Below are 16,398 nucleotides of genomic sequence, written 5' to 3' on the forward strand. Positions count from 1 at the left end.
CCAGGACCAATTATGGTGTTGTTCATCCAATAATTTAGAAATGCATGACTGGATGACTCTACCAACTCCCAAGTAAATCTGCTACATCAAATAAAAATGGTCATTTCTCCATGGAAAGAAATACCAGTCTTTAGAATCTGATTCAGCAATATTAATTACTGTGATACTATAATTTTATTTCCATTTCAAATCAACCCCTTCTCTAGAGGGGAAAATATACAAATTGCCAAATATTCTTTTTGTATTAATAAATTAAATATTAAAAGCCTGAACTTTTAAGACATATAGACACACAAATAAGCTTTTTTTGGCAAGGTTAAAAAGAGCTTGCTTCAAAAAGCCAATTTTAGGGCGCCTGGGTGGCTCAGTGGGTTAAGCCGCTGCCTTCGGCTCAGGTCATGATCTCAGGATCCTGGGATCCAGTCCCGCATCAGGCTCTGTGCTCAGCAGGGAGCCTGCTTCCTCCTCTCTCTCTGCCTTCCTTTCTGCCTACTTGTGATCTCTCTCTGTCGGATAAATAAATAAAATCTTTAATAAAAAAAAAGCCAATTTTAGCTTTTAAACTAATTACACTGAAATGAAAAAAAGGAAAAAAAGCTCCTTAAAAAGTATCATCACCAACTTCTAAAATCAAGTATTTCAAAGTGGAGCTCTTTTTTTTAATGGGTTCTCAACTTAAAGTTTAGCAATTTGACCCATATTAAATAACCAATTAAACACAAAGCTGAGCGGCACCTGATTGGTTCAGTCGGTTTAAGCATCTGCCTTGGGCTCAGATCATGATTCTAGGATCCTAGGATTGAGTCCCATATCCAGCTCCTTGCCCAGCAGGGAGCCAGCCTACTTTTCCCTATGTGTGCTATTTCCCCAGCTTATATGCACACTCTTGTGGTCTCTACTCTCTCACTCTTTCTCTGACAAATAAAAAAAATCTTTAAAAATAAATAAATAAATAAATAAATAAATAATGAATTGTTATTGGAAATTTGTGTTTTGTACATAGTTCTCAATTTCTAAAAGGAAATATTTTAAAAAATCAAATTCTTTTATAATATTCTATAATGAAACATACTCTTACCTTCAAAATAAAACCTGAACTAAAATGTTAGTGCTACATCCAGTTATCATTAAATTTCATATATTAAATCTCCAAATCTCATTGCTTCTGTCCAGGCAAGGGCTAGACAAGCTGTATCTCCAATTGCTATTACTCCCAAATCTGATTCCGTGATCCCCACCAACCTCCTAGCTAGACACTCTACATTTTTTTTTTTTTTTTGAGAGGGAGCGGCTTGCATTCATATAAGCAAGCAGGTTGGGGAGAGGGGTTTAGCAAAGGGAAAGGGAGACAGAGACTCCTAAGAAGGCTCCATACCAAGCATGGAACCAACTGCAGAACCCTGAGATCATGACCTGAGCCAAATCCAGTCAGACACCCAAATGAGTCACCCAGTCCCCCCATTTCTAATCAGCCTACATTGTTGTTAACCTGGACTTCAAGATCTGTAATTCCGCTCAAATTTTCACCTCTGCTAGAAAACAGGGGGCCCCCATCTTTTAAACAATCTTCCCAGGTTTAAGGGCACCTTCTGTGACAGCAACCTCAGGAATACTCTTACCATCACAATCACTTCTGGGAGGTGGGGGGGAGTAAAATCATACTGAGTTTTGTTTAAGTATGAGCCTCTTCTATTCTATATTATTTTTTTTAGAGAAAGAACTTCATGCATTTTTATATCCCCAATATCTAGTTACTATTTGGAATAGAATTCAACATAGTCCATTCAGAAAATATTTACTGAGTATCCAATATACTCAACACCTTTCTAGGTTCTAGTGAAAAATCTCTACATCTCTACGACTGATCTCACGGAGCTTGCATTCTAGTTGGGGAAGCCTACATCAATGAATGAGGAATATGTAATATACAGCAGTTATATGAAGACCTTAATAAAAAAAAAGAGAGTGAGAGAGAGAGAGAAAGCAAGGAAGTAAGTACTATCATATGGGATTAAGATTTGAGAAAGACTTAATGAGATGATGACAATAACAGCAACTGCAACAGCAGTATTTATCATATGCTAACCAATATCCTAACTGCTTTAGATGCAGTTAGGAACAGCAACAAAGGCAAGCCAACAATAATCTCATTATTATCCTCAAAAGGAAACTGAAAGACTAAGAAGGTACCTACCAAGGTCACATAGCAAAGTCAGTCAAGTTGTCTAACCGAGGCATGCTTTTAACAGTTACGCACAACCACAGTTCAGCTCACTTATTTTTTTAAGGTTTTATATATTTATTTGTGAGAGAGCGAGCGAGTACGAGCAGGGGGAGAGGAAGAAGGAGAGGACGAAGCAGACTCCTTGCTGAGCAGGGAGCCCAACTCTGCTGGAGCTCAATCCCAGGACTCTGAGAACATGACCTGAGCCCTGAACCAAAGGCAGATGGCAAACCAACCGAGCCACTCATGTCATGAGATACCATGACAACAGGTGAGTGCTTGCTGTGAACAAAAATGATAAACACTGACAACTTCTCAAACTTATTCTTAAAATAAGTTTTAAGTTTCTATAGGATAATTACCAGAGCAGAAATTACACAAGACAATATCACAAAATCACATGGATACATCTTGTAAAGAAGTAATCTGAAACAAATAAAAACAGTGTAGACACTATCATTCCAATAATAGTTGAATGTCAAATATCACAGTTTATATTGTGAAACAAGTTACTACAACTTCCAATTTTCCATATTAACAAGAAGGGTTAAATGAAATGACTGATTCAAACTCCTCTTTTCAAATATCTCAACTACATTTTACAAAGCAAATAGATAACACTTAATAGAATTGCTGATGATAACTGAAGACCTGAATGACCCAAGAAAAACCACTCCCTAATGCCTTCTCCTGTTATACTAGCTTGTTAATTATGTGCTTAATCAGTGAATGCCAACAAATTAGAAAGCAAAATGAAACAAAGTGCTCCTGACAGGGTATTAACATTCCCTGTATCAAGTCTTAAGGGCCTAAAATTCTAAGCATCTCCTCAAGTCTTGATAAAAAAAAAAAACCTCAACCTAATTATGAAGAAAATTTCTACTTTATGTTTGAACTTACCAAATTTCACTGGATACCTCTGCCCTGAGTATAATGCAGTGTGAAAGAAAAGAGGTTTGTATATGCAAACAGCTTTTAAAATCAATCCCGATTAAGGGGAAAATTAAACAGGCAATAACCAAAAATAAGTCTATAAACACAATAAATGGTGCATATTTGCTCAAATATTAATTTCATTTTGTAATGACTGAACGTTAATAGTCTTCAGGACCTCCAGCATGGCCTGGTACAACCTGTTTTGCTGGTAAACCTGTTTGGATTACAAAATGGGGAAGTGTTTTGAGATTCCAGGAGGACAGGGCTCCTGGGTGGTTCAATCAGTTAAGTGTCTGTCTTAGGCTCAAGTCATGATTCCAGGGTCCTAGGACGGAACCCCACATAGGACTCCTTGCTTAGTAGGAAGGCTGTTTCTTCCTCTTTCTCTGCCTGTTGTTCCTTTGTTCCTCCTGCTTGTTGCTTTCTCTGTTAAAAAAAAAAGGGGGGAGTGATATGACTGGGTTTAATCACCAGCTACATTTGAGATAGGAAGAACTACCTGAGAAATGTTCTCTAGGTAGAATCTTCTTTCTCTTTGTAAAAAGATTTTATTTATTTATTTATTTATTTATTTATTTATTTATTTGAGAGAGAGAGATAGAGCGTGCACGTGGGGGAGGAGGAGTGCGAGGGACAAGCTCAGATGCAGTGCTCAATCCCAGACCCTGAGATCATGACCTGAACCCAAAGCAAGAACTGGATTCCTCAGGCACTGAGCCACCCAGGCGCCTTTGGATTAATCTCTATCTTGAGGTTATATCTAGGATATTCTCCAGAGGTATATAATCAGGGCACCCAAACATCATAGAGTAATAGGAAAATAAGACACCAGCTTCCTCCTCATTGGCTAACTCCCTAACTTCTGATTTGATTCTGGGGGGATAGGAAGGACACATTTGTTCTCACGCGAGTTTGAGTTTGCTGTTTTGTATTACTAACTAAATTCACATAATTGTGCAAGGATTGCTAGAAATTTTAATCTTGCAAATCTGAAACTCTATGCACAGGGAAGAACAACCCCGTGCCTTCCACCCCTCAGCCCTGGGAGCCATGGTTCCAATTTCTGTTTGTAGAAATTTGACTGCTTTATTTTTTATTTTATTTTTATTATTATTTTAAGATTTTATTCATTTATTTGACAGACAGAGATCACAAGTAGGCAGAGAGGAGGAAGCAGGCTCCCCGCCGAGCAGAAAGCCCAGAGTGGGGCTCGATCCCAGGACCCTGGGATCATGACCTGAGCCGAAGGCAGAGGCTTTAACCTACTGAGCCACCCAGGTGTCCCTATTCTATATTATTTTCAGCCACTTTAGAGATCTCATATAAGGGGACACAGAAAATCTGGTGTGTGTGTGTGTGTGTGTGTGTGAGAGAGAGAGAGAGAGAGAGAGAGAGAGACTGGCTTATTTTGTGGAACGCAATATCCTTAAGTTTCATTCATATTGTAACGTGTGACAGAATTTCCTTCTTTTTAAAGAATAATATTACATTTTCTTTACTCATTCACACCACATTCTCTCAGCCCATCCATCCATCCATGGGCTCCTGGGAATAGTGCCCTATGAACCTAGAAATGCAGAAACCCCGTTCAGATCCTGATTTCAGTTTTCCGCAATACAGAAGTGGGATTACTGGATCATAGAGTATTTTTTAATTTTTGGAGGAAACTTCGCACCATGTTCCACAGCAGTTGCACTGTTTCACATTCCCAACCATCTGCGCTCCAATTTGTTCACGTCCCTCCACAGCCCTGCCCGCTACCAGAAGTCTTCATGACAGGAAGGGTAAGCTGATGCGGCAACCTTGGTCATCGTCATCTTTGAAGAAATTGTCACAGTTTTCTATCAACCACCACCCTGATCAACGTGCCTCAATACTGAAACGAGACCCTCCTCCCAGCTAAAAGATTACAGCTTGCTAAATGCACAGATGACGGTTAGCAGTTTTCAGCAAGAAAATATTTTTTAATTTGGGTGCCTGGGGGACTCCGTTGGCAAAGCAACGGCCTTCAGCTCGGGTCATGATCCCAGAGTCCTGGGATCGAGTCCCACATGGGGCTCCCCGATCCACGAGCAGTCCGCCTCTCCCTCTGTTCTTCTCCCCTCTCATGCTCTCTCTCACTCTCTCTCTCAAATAAATAAATAATAACAAAAAATATTTTTTAAACAAGGCTTTTTTTATTTGATTTCCATAAAAAATATTAATTAATGAATTATGTGCTTTATGGTGACATTTGCATTATTGCGGTGGCCTGGAACTAAATCTGCCTTCCCTAGGGCCCTGATGGCACCACTTTCCCCCTCCTCCCTCCAGGCAGGCCCAAGAGTGGGAACAGCTCCCCCTGTTGTTAGCATCTGGGAGTCTCCCTCTGCTTTTTGCCTTGCTTTCTGCTTCCACAGATCCAAGAAACAGAGGGCAAGCATCTATCTGATACATTGGGCAATTCTCCTTTTGTGTATATACGAGCTAGGTATATTTTGCATATTATACAAATTGTGTGAACATCATTTCTTTCTCTCTTTAAAATTGTTTTAAAAATTGGCAGCTTTCTTTACTGTTCTATTACTCTCTGTTACCGCCAAACTGACTAAAAGTGCCTTGTAAACTGCATGGGGGAGGTCTGTTTGCTTGCCATCTCTGAAAAACTTTTATTTTTGCTACATAAATTGAGAAATGTCGAAACGTTTAGCAAACAATAACTTAAAGAAAAGGGAAAAAGTTTTAAATGTTAACAAAGGGAGAAAAAATTGTAACTAAACTCTGCTAAGATAATCAAAATTTTATGAAGTTGGGAGGCGAGAATTCTACCACTGAACCACCAATGCAAAATTTATGAAGTTGGAATAGGAAATTGTTGTTTTAGGGTTTTCTTTTCCCCAGTTTTTCAAATCAAAATTTGTTCAGATACATATTAATTGACTTGTGCAGATGTCTCATACAAGCTTATGTGTATGAAAACAGCACACAAAAATGTTCATGCCAAAGAAAAACGTTCTTAAAAAAATGTTGATTATTTTAAATGTTTGTATCCATGCCAAATTTTGATAATTGTTAAAGTAACTGGAGATCTTTAACTTAAATCTTTAACTTAATATTTTCTAGTTCTAGAGGGTCTGGTGAAAATAATACATCTGTAAGAATTATAGGAAATGACACTTTAATGGAAAAATACTATCTGAAATCTATAATGCTAAATCTACTTGAATAAAAGCAATTGTACTATCAATTAAATAACTATCTAACTATCTATCTAAATAATACCTAAACTAAAAAGAGATAAGTCAAAATAACTTTAAGGACAGAAAACACATGCAGATGTTATGCTGTGGCTGTGGGAATTCAGGACCGGCCTGCGGTGAGCTCAGTCAAATCCTCAGGGGGCTCTGGTGGTGTGGCCCAGCTGCCTGGGCCCTCAAGTCCTGGCTCTTCTCCTTCCTGGGGGTGCTGATGATCCAGGGGTTCTCTGACACTTCTGGGCCTCTGTGGGCAGCTGGTGGAGGAGCAGGAGTAAAAGGGCCACTTGGGAAAAGCTGGAAGTTGGACTCTGCTTTGGCCAACATTTGCCTGTTGTAATCACTTTCTTTCTTTAGCTCCTTGAGGCTTCTCTCGGTCAGCACAGCTGCCATCCAGCTTTCCTGAGCTCTCTTTGCATGGAAGAGGATCCCCTTTTGATAGTGTATGGCATTTTCCTCCAATTGTCTCCTGGTGTCTTCAGCGATGTCCTTGTAGAAGTCTCGAGTCTGAGACATGGCCTTGATGTTTCTACGTGTGCAGGAAAGATTCCACTTAATGTCTGCACACTGCTCTTCTGCCTCAGACCATTTTCTCTCAACGGGGCTGATGCAATCTTGATATAATTGAGGCAGAGTTTGAAGCTTCTGTTTCAGCTGCTGAATCTCCTCTTCAAGCTGTGAATTTTCACGCTGCAAAGAGGCCTCCTTGGCTTGAAGATCTGTTATTTGTGCCATAAGCTCCTCATTCATTTGCTTTCCTTCCTGCAATTGTCTGACTAGTTCCTGCTTTTTCGCTTCAGCACTTTGAAGGGACACATTGGAATCAGCATCATCAGTGACACCCTTCAGATCACCCTCTGACCCGTGGATGGGGCCATCGTCATTTTCTGTTTCCCTCTTTTCCTCGACCTCACAGTTGACATGACCCAAATGATCTCCAAGCTGTGTGGGCCCAGGGAAGGTTTTCAGCAGGTTTTCACCCACGGGTACTAACTGGCTGACTTTCTCGTTCAGGGCCTGTTGGAATCCTGCGTTTGACTGTTCAAGCCTTTCTTTCTCCTGCTCCATTTCTTGGAGTCTCTGCTTCCATCTCGCAGTTTCTTGGGCGAGCCGTTCTGGACTCTGGAGATCAGGAGGGTTTTTAGTCACATCACCCAGTGTTTTCTCCCCAAGGTCTTCTCCCTTCTCTTCTGAGGCTTTGAAGATGGGTCTGTGACCAGTCTCTTGAGATGATTTAGGAGGCTGGCCCTTCAGTAACTTTTTCAGAAAGTCAAGAGTATTCTGAAGAGACAGCCTACAGTGGTTTGTATTTACTGCTGATAAGCACGAGGATGTTAAGTTGGGAAGACTGGCCTCCGCCCCGGGCAGACCTCGGGCATCATCAGCTTGTGTCAGCGGTTCCATATTCTCACTGCCTTTTCCACAGACTTCAGCGTGGGCGAAACACCTTTTGCCTGACACCTTCACACTTCTCTAAAATGTGTTGTTTCTTCACTGGTAAAACCAGTATCACAGTTTATACCAGGATCTCCCAGGGAAATCCACGGAGACCTGAAACGTGTCTCCAGCTTTCAGAAATCACCAGCAGAGGACCGCACAGGTGGTCTAGGACCAAGTGGAAAGTGGATCTATGGTAGGCAGGAGGCCATCCAGGGCTATGGAGAGCTCCCCAGCTCTGCCTCCAAAGGCCAGTGTTCTCTGGGTCTCAACTGAAGGCTCAGAACCTTGGGAGGCGCTCTAGTGCTAAGGTAAACAGTTGCCTGACAACCAGAGCACAGCAGTTGCATTGGGGGATGGGGAGGCCAGCCAGCTTCTAGGAGACAGTTGCTCTAACTTTACCCTGAAATAAAAAGTGATCTCACTTCTACAGGCATGGGGGGAGGTGGAAAGACTGATTGTAGCCAGATGTCCAGCCACTGAAGGCCCACATGACCCGACAGGAAACCTACGGGTCAAAGCAGGGCCAGACCTTGACCATTCTCTCAGGACCCCCACCTGTAAGTGAGGCTCATTCTCCTGATTTAAAGCTTCCTTCTGCTTCAGAGAAGCCTGGCCCTGTCCTCCAAGGTCTCAGGGATCTGTCTCTTTTGAGGTCCCCTCAGCCACTCTGGGCAGGCAGCTTCCCAGGAGTGAAAGGGTCTCCCCAAAGATATTAATTAAGACAATGGATTCTAGTTCTAGCAAGTCAGAAGAAATCAGCTGGAGCTGGCAGAGTCTCATGAATTCATGAATTTTCTGTGGAGCCAGCATGTCCAAGAATATTTGGAAGGGATTAACTCTGTTCTAGGGGTGACTGCAGTGGTCCATGTGGTTCTCCATCTTTAGCCCATCACCCCCGAGATGGCCCCCAGGAGGGTCCCTGGTCCACAAAGTCATTTCCAGAAGCAGACCTGTGGGGAGAGGGCAGGTCCTTTTTTGGGCTCACCTTTTATTTCATTAAACCCTGTCTCATTCCCCAGGCATCTCTCTGGCAGACACAGCTCAGAACCCGTGAGCTAAAATGTTCATTCTTAGAAAGGTTTAATAATTATGGTGACTAACATAACACAATAGAAAAAGAAGAAAAGAAAGGTTAATAAAACTGACATAATCTCAGTGATCAAGGGAAAGAAAGACACGAAGTAACAATATAAGGAATGGAAGACAAAATATAAAAGAGACTATGAGCAATATGAAGAAAATTAGAGCATATGCACGTTGAATATCCATAATATTAACAATTTAAATAAAATAGAGAATTTCTTGAAAAACCCAACTTACCCAACTGGCAGAAAAAGTAGAAGAGTAGGAATCAGTCTATCTCTTACAGAAATTAAATATTTACATTAAAAAACTCTCACACAGTAAACTCCAAGGACAAACAGATTTACTGGTAAACTTTTCCAAGTATTCAAAGAAGAAATATATTACTATTACACAAACTTCTCCAGAGAACAAGAAACAAGACTTCCCAACTCATTTTCTAAGGCCAGCATAACTTGTCATAACCTAAGAATGACATTACAAGAAAAAAAAATTTCAGACTAAACTCACTCACACACACACACACATACTTGCAAAAATAAAAAATGGGGTAAGAACAATCAAATCAAGTGATATATATAAAGGTGTATTTCAAGAAATACATTTTTAAAGCATTCAAATGCTTTAACATTGGAAAATCAACCAACATAGGATACTACATTAAAGAAAAAAGGGGAGAAAAATACCATAGAATCATCTACATAAACTCAGAAAAAGCTTTTGATAAAATTCAATACTCATTCAGGATAAAAACAGTGGCATTAGAAATACCAGAAAACTTTTCTATTCTGATAAAAGGGATCTTTTAGAAAAACTCTCAGTAAATACCATAATCAATGATCACATATTGAATGTGTTTTCCTAAAGTTGAGAATGAGACAAAGGATGCCCACTACCTTCACATTTATTCATTATTCTAGAGGTCCTAGCTAGTGCAATGAAACAATGTAATAAAGGATTTCAAAAAGAGTAAATCACTTTTCACAGACAACACAACTGTTTACATAGGAAATCCAAAATAGTGTACAACTCATACTATTAGAAATAAGTAAATTTTGAAAGTGAATTTTGCAAGATTGCTAGACACAAAGTCAACATTAAAAAAATAAACTATGCTTTTATAGGCTTAGCAACAAGCATCGAGAATAATGAAATCTGGGGAAAAACATAATGACACTAAAAAAAATCCAATACCTAAAAATAAACAAAATAAAAAATGTTTAGACTTGTACATTAATGAAAAACAAATGTAAGGTAACCATATCTATTTATGGATTACAAGACTTAATACTGTAAAGATTTAAGTTCTCCTAAATCAATCCATACATCTGAATTCCAGTAAGTTTATTTTGTTGATTCTCTTAAGTGAATATTTTTTTAAAGATTTTATTTATTTATTTGACAGAGAGAGATCACAAGTAGGCAGAGAGGCAGGCAGAGAGAGAGAGAGAGAAGGAAGCAGGCTACCTGCTGAGCAGAGAGCCCGATGCGGGACTCGATCCCAGGACCCTGAGATCATGACCTGAGCTGAAGGCAACAGCCTAACCCACTGAGCCACCCCGGCGCCCATCTCTTAAGTGAATATTGACACTTGGTTTCACTTGGAGAGAAAAATGACAAGAACAACCACTCAGTCATGCAGAATACCATGGTAGAGAATTTCTACTACCAAATATTAAACTACAGTAATTAAAATAGTACAGAATTGAGCAAGGATATAAAATACACAAATGGAACAAAACATAGTTCAGAAACAGCCCCACATGTGTATGATTCCTTGATTCACAGCAAAGGCAACCCCTGTCATGCAATGGAGGAAGGATGGTTCTTAAAACAAACTGTACTGGGTGAACTGAGTATTTATCAGGAAAATAAATCTTAACCCCAACACCTCACCATACACAAAACTAAATTCAAAATGGATAACAGATCTAAAACATGAAAGGTAAAAAGCAGAAGAAAGCATAAAAACAATCTTTATGGACTTATGATAGGTAAGTATTTCTCCAACACAACACAGAGCAATAGCCATAAAGGAAAAAAAAAAAAAGAAGAGAAACTGGACAACATTAAAAAAAAAAAAAAAGGATTGAAAAAGTGAAAAGGCAAGCCATGATATGAGGGAAGTTATTTGAAATGCACACAATGAACAAAACACTGAGAATATATTATATACAGAATGTATACTAATAATTACTAAGAAAAAAGCAGTCAAGGAGACTGCCTAAGAAAAGGTAGTGAGGTACGACTTAACAGGTAAGTCATAAAAGAAGGTATCTAAAAAGCCAGGAAAGTTATGAAAAGGTGATCAACTTCATCACACATCACAGAATCTTAAAATTAAAATGTTACTTTTGCTCACCCACCAGAACAGCTAAAATGAAAGGGATAAAAACTAGTAATGGTGAATATTTAGATCAGCTGGAACTTTCACACCCTGTTAGCAGAGCAAAAATTATAAATCAGTACAACCACTTTAGAAAACTATTGTTATTAAAGCTATCACAGGTATATTCTCTGACTTAGCAACTGTACCCCTCGGCATATACCCAAGCATTCATAGGTACCAAAGACACACATGGGAGTATTCAAAATAGCACTCTTTATAATAGTCTCAAAGTAGAAAACAACCCAAAATTCTATTTACAGTAGAAAAAATAAGTGTACACATTGTGTTCTATCCACTCAATGGGATATCATACATCAATGAAAACATATATGAATATGTAGATTTATAAAATACATCTACATATATACCCACATGCAACACTAACATTAATTTCACAAACATAATGTTGCCCAAATGAACACATGCTGTTCACATAAATTCAAAACCAGGGGTAATTAACCTATGTGTTAGAAAGTTCAGTGAATGATTTTCCTTCCCTGGGGCAGGGAGATAATGCCTGGAAGACAAGACAGAGAGTTTCTGGGGTGGTGCACTGGGATATGCTGGTTACGTGGCCATGTACTTTTGCAATAACTCTCTTAGCCACACTTAGGATTTGTGTGCTTTTCTTTTATGTTATACTTTAATACAAAATTTACTTTTTAAATAGAAACACATTATGCCAAGAAGGACCAACACAAGGTTTCACTAGAAGCTCCCAAATGGAAGTCAAGTGAAAGCTTCCAAGTAGAATTGAAGTGAGGTGAAGCAGCTCTTAAGTGCATGGTAGTGTCAACCCCAAAAGTTTTAACTCACTCTTCTAATGACTTGAAGTGTGATTTTATCTTAGTAGCTCCAAAAATCCATCATTGAAAACTCTATTCGCTATTACCTCCTTCAGTACTGCTCGCTAAACAACCCCAGAGGTTGGTAGTTCCTTCCATAAACCCTCCCAGCACCTAAGCTTAGCATCTATCTGCCACATAGTTAAATTTCTTCTGTAGGCTATATGTTTTGAATGAGTCTCCAGTGCTTAACAGTCTCTCTCTGATATGGTAAATATTCAAATTTGGATGAATAAGTGACACATATTCTCTTCAGCACAGAAACCTTTTTCCCCCATTTTAATGCAAGAATAATGAAACTTTTGACTCAAAATCCACAAGTTAAAAGTAACAAATTACGTCTGTGCTTAATCAAACCTGAAAACCAAATTGTCTAACTACCTCCACAGTATGGTTTCTGCATTCTTTGCCAAAATCTCCTAAGAAGAAATTCAGACACCCTTACCCTTGCCCCATCTGGCAGCTTAGTAAGAAAATGACTTAGGTAAACTCAACATATTAATTATTAATTCAGGCTAATTCTAGTTGCTGAGTATAGTGGCAAGCTTCATCTTTTAATAATATCATTTCCTTAGGTTAAAAAGCTCCATTACACAGTCACTTACATATGTCTAGCTCCTTTTTCTCTCTAAAGTTGGGATGTCTTTTCCACTGGTAGATCCAGTGTATCTATGCTGAATTTAAACATGACTCTCTATGGGACAATGAGAGTTCAGGGAATGTTACATCCTTCGCCAGTTCTCTGCTTTTATGTTATTCCCCGAATAAACCCTATTTTACATTAGTATTGCATGTGTTCATGAAGCAGGTCCCCCATGTTCCCTCTATGTGACATAGTCCTCAGATTTATGAAGGGACATTTACTTGCAAGCTTGCTTAGAATCATGATGGACTAGTTATTTTATCACTCTCCCCTGTTTTATCAACCTTCATAAAGAATCATACTGTGTGAGCCCTACATTTTATCAGAAGAATTTTCATGAGATGAAACAGGAGTTCTCTTCATTTAGGTCCAGTGACAACTCTAATCACTTCCACTAACTTCTCTATCAGCTATTCAGCTGAGTTTTGTCTCCAATTATATCCATATTACCAGATGAATTACTACTCAGACTCTGCAGATTTTATCTTTAGTGCTGTTCTGTTCCTGGTAAGCTTCCAGAAACCAGCTTTTCTGGAAACTTCTCCTGAGAGGTAAACTTTCCAGAGCAGAATCTACCCCTCCTGCATATGCTGTGACTACTAGATTATTTACAATATTCTATGAAACTATTTTTCCTTCTTTCCTGTAAACCAAGAGCATGGCAAACGTCTTAAAAGGCCAGGAGTAATGATTTTAGGCCTATGGGCAACTACTCAATTATGCTGTTACAATATGAAATCAGGCACAGACAATATGTAAACAAATGCACATGGCAGTTTTCTAACAATGATTTGTTTGTAAAATGAGCCAGCTTGCCCATGAACCACAGTTTGCCAATACCTGCTCTAAACTCTTACAATTTCTGGTCTTCATATATCAGTACTATAATTATCTTGAACTTATAAGGGTTTATTGACACTGGTGCTAAAAATTAAGTTCAATATATTTTATCAATTAAAACTGAGATCAATATAATAACTGTTCTGGGAATATTTGTGATAATATGAGTTATAAAAAAATTCTCTTTATTTGTTGGTTAACCAGAAAATTTAAGTGACTAAAGCACATTCACTGATAACCATAGTTAACGTAGGTATTCCCTAATTATGAAAATAGAGGTGATAATTTATAATAATAATTAACCTATTAAAAACAAACATAATCAAATGAAAAAAAGACTAAGTATATTACAATAAATCTACACAATGGACAGTAACGGTGGGACTACAGTGATCTCTTCTTTTCCCCTATATTTTCTAGAACCAACATCTATGATTTTTGCAATAAGAAAAAGTTTCTTTAAAGCACACGATGACAAGCTAAAAGTGTTTAAATTTTTTATTTAGTTTGAAAACAAAAATAGACTTGGAATTAAATTTAAGAAAAATTCAACCATTCTATCCTATGCTCCTCTTTAAAAAAAAATATTTACATCAAGAATAAATAAGTCAAAATTTTCATTTACCTGTCGATTCCTCTCATCCATTATGCGTGTGATTTGAATTTTCTTCCGCCCCATTTTCAATCACCTTTCCTTCCTTATATTCCAAACATTTAATTCAAAATGTATTTTCTTCAATACCCTAATGCATCGTACACAGCTTCTATTATTTCAGCTTCTGGTGCAAGGGCTACAGCTGAAATTTTCTAGAAGATCTAAAAGAAAACACAAATTGGAAAATTTAAGTTCTCTAAGTTTGTAAATCATGGAACTGTTATACAAATTTCAAACTTACCTCTACGCTGCACATAGGCATATATTAGTTGAAATTCCTGGTTACATTTTGGTAGTTAAGTAGAAGCTTTGTTAACTTCACCCCTAAGAAATCCCTGGAATCTTTTTGTGCCTCTAGCTCTGGCTGAAAATAAGCTTTGAGTTTTTCTCAATGCATATAGTAAAAGCAACAAGAGCCAATACTTATTGGGATTTTTCTATGTGCCAAGAATTTTTCCATGTACCTGATATATCTTAACTCATTCAATCCAAACAGCATCTTTTTGGTTTAATTATCGTCACCATTTTATAAATAAGGATACTGAGGCAGAGAGATCCTAAATAAATATGTTCAAGGTAACACACACAGTAAAGGGCAGGGCTTGGAATATGAACTCAGGGACTCTGGCTCCAGAATTTCTCTGCTTGGAAAATATCCTTGGAAATATCCTTGGAAAGTTTCTGATGTCCTCCATGTCAAAGGATGAACTAATAATCTGGGTAGCCCCAATCTGCCGTTACAAATGATTCTTGCAAACTGCCCTTGCTACCACCCAAATTACTGTCAATCCATAAAGGCACCATATGATTTCATAATAATGTCCACTTATTAAATGAAATATTGTTCCTTTTAGCCATTTAATAAAATTCTCCTAATTTTCAAGATTCAGTTCACCCGGATAGAGTAAACTATAGCACCTTATGCTCTGTGGCTATTTGTATAATAAATTCTAAGTCCGTATTCCTGAGACCATAAATCCTTCAAGAACAGGATTTTTTTTTAATTATTATTCCATTTATCTCTGTAATTCAATGACTGGCAATGATATCATCTGTCATGTTCCTAATGACAGTTGTGTCAAAGACCTAGTGTTTTCAAAACTTACATAATAAAATATTTACAAGGGAATAAAAGACAAATACTAAAATACAATAATACATTCTCAGGGGAATTTTATTCAAGTATTTCTAATATTGTGCATATACAGCCATAAAATTTTAAAAGTACTGTGCAAATCCATGCTTGATTAAATCTGGCTTTTGCTCAAAAGCAGTGAATTTTTCATTTCTTAACACTACCATCATAACTATAAGCATAGCATGTCTTACGTATCTTCCCTTGTATTCTTTCATTTCTTCATTCATACAAACATTAACTGAACATCTATTAACAATTGATAACCTATTAACTGATCACCAACTTGCAAAAGTATTCTACTTCCAAACACTGAAGTAGGCACATAGAGTAAAATATTTAAAAAGAAAAAAGGCATGATTTCTGATCTCACTGAGTTCATAGTTTAGAGGGGAAAACAGACATTAATCAAACTACCATATAAATGAGTCCAGAAATTAAAATTAGGATGTTAGTTTATTTGACCTAAATTCACAAGTTAGGTAAGGCTTCCTTTGGAATGTGCCTCAAACCTGAGTATGAAGGTATACATTCTAAGCAGAGAGAATACCATGTGCACGGAAGCAGGAAACATTAGAAAAACTGAAGGATGGCTAGTCAACTGGTGGGAACCAAACAAACAACTGTGCTGTAGAATGTTTTTGCTTCCTCATGAGACTGCACTATAAACCAATAAAAGTCAGTTTATTCAAATCATGTTCCTTAACAGATCACACTGTATTCAATTCCCATTATAAAAATTTGAACTGTAGTAGACAAGATAAATATTCGTGCATTTCAATTCTAATGCCTCTAATGCCTCTAAGGTGTATGCACTCTGCACTCTTAGAATCTGAAAAATTCTGAATTCTATTAGACCATATCTAAGCATTTTGCTTTTGACAATAGTTGAATAGGTTACTTCAACCTTCTTTCTTAAGATTTATTTATTTCAGAGGGAGGCTGAGAGAACATAAGCAAGCACAAATGGTGGGG

At 37.9% G+C, this 16,398-nt stretch overlaps 1 protein-coding gene and 1 pseudogene across 2 annotated transcripts in view; one reads left to right on the top strand and one right to left on the bottom strand.

Annotated features, from left to right (window-relative positions):
- LOC309867654 (multiple C2 and transmembrane domain-containing protein 2-like) overlaps window positions 1-4,753 on the top strand; it is a 184,589-nt gene extending 179,836 nt beyond the window's left edge. The window contains exon 3 of the mRNA XM_082736710.1: window positions 4,683-4,753. Coding sequence (XP_082592836.1) covers window positions 4,683-4,715 — 33 coding nt within the window. The 3' untranslated portion in view covers window positions 4,716-4,753. The remainder of the gene's footprint in view (window positions 1-4,682) is intronic.
- The window catches only part of LOC309867646 (myocyte-specific enhancer factor 2A-like), a 102,782-nt pseudogene extending 88,470 nt beyond the window's left edge, over window positions 1-14,312 (bottom strand). The window contains exon 1 of the transcript in view: window positions 14,259-14,312. The product of the transcript in view is annotated as a myocyte-specific enhancer factor 2A-like (transcript). The remainder of the gene's footprint in view (window positions 1-14,258) is intronic.
- Window positions 14,313-16,398: the final 2,086 nt, after the last annotated feature.

The sequence above is a fragment of the Mustela nivalis genome, assembly GCF_964662115.1.
Source record: "Mustela nivalis genome assembly, chromosome: 6".
In the NCBI taxonomy this organism is placed as follows: Eukaryota; Metazoa; Chordata; class Mammalia; order Carnivora; family Mustelidae; genus Mustela; species Mustela nivalis.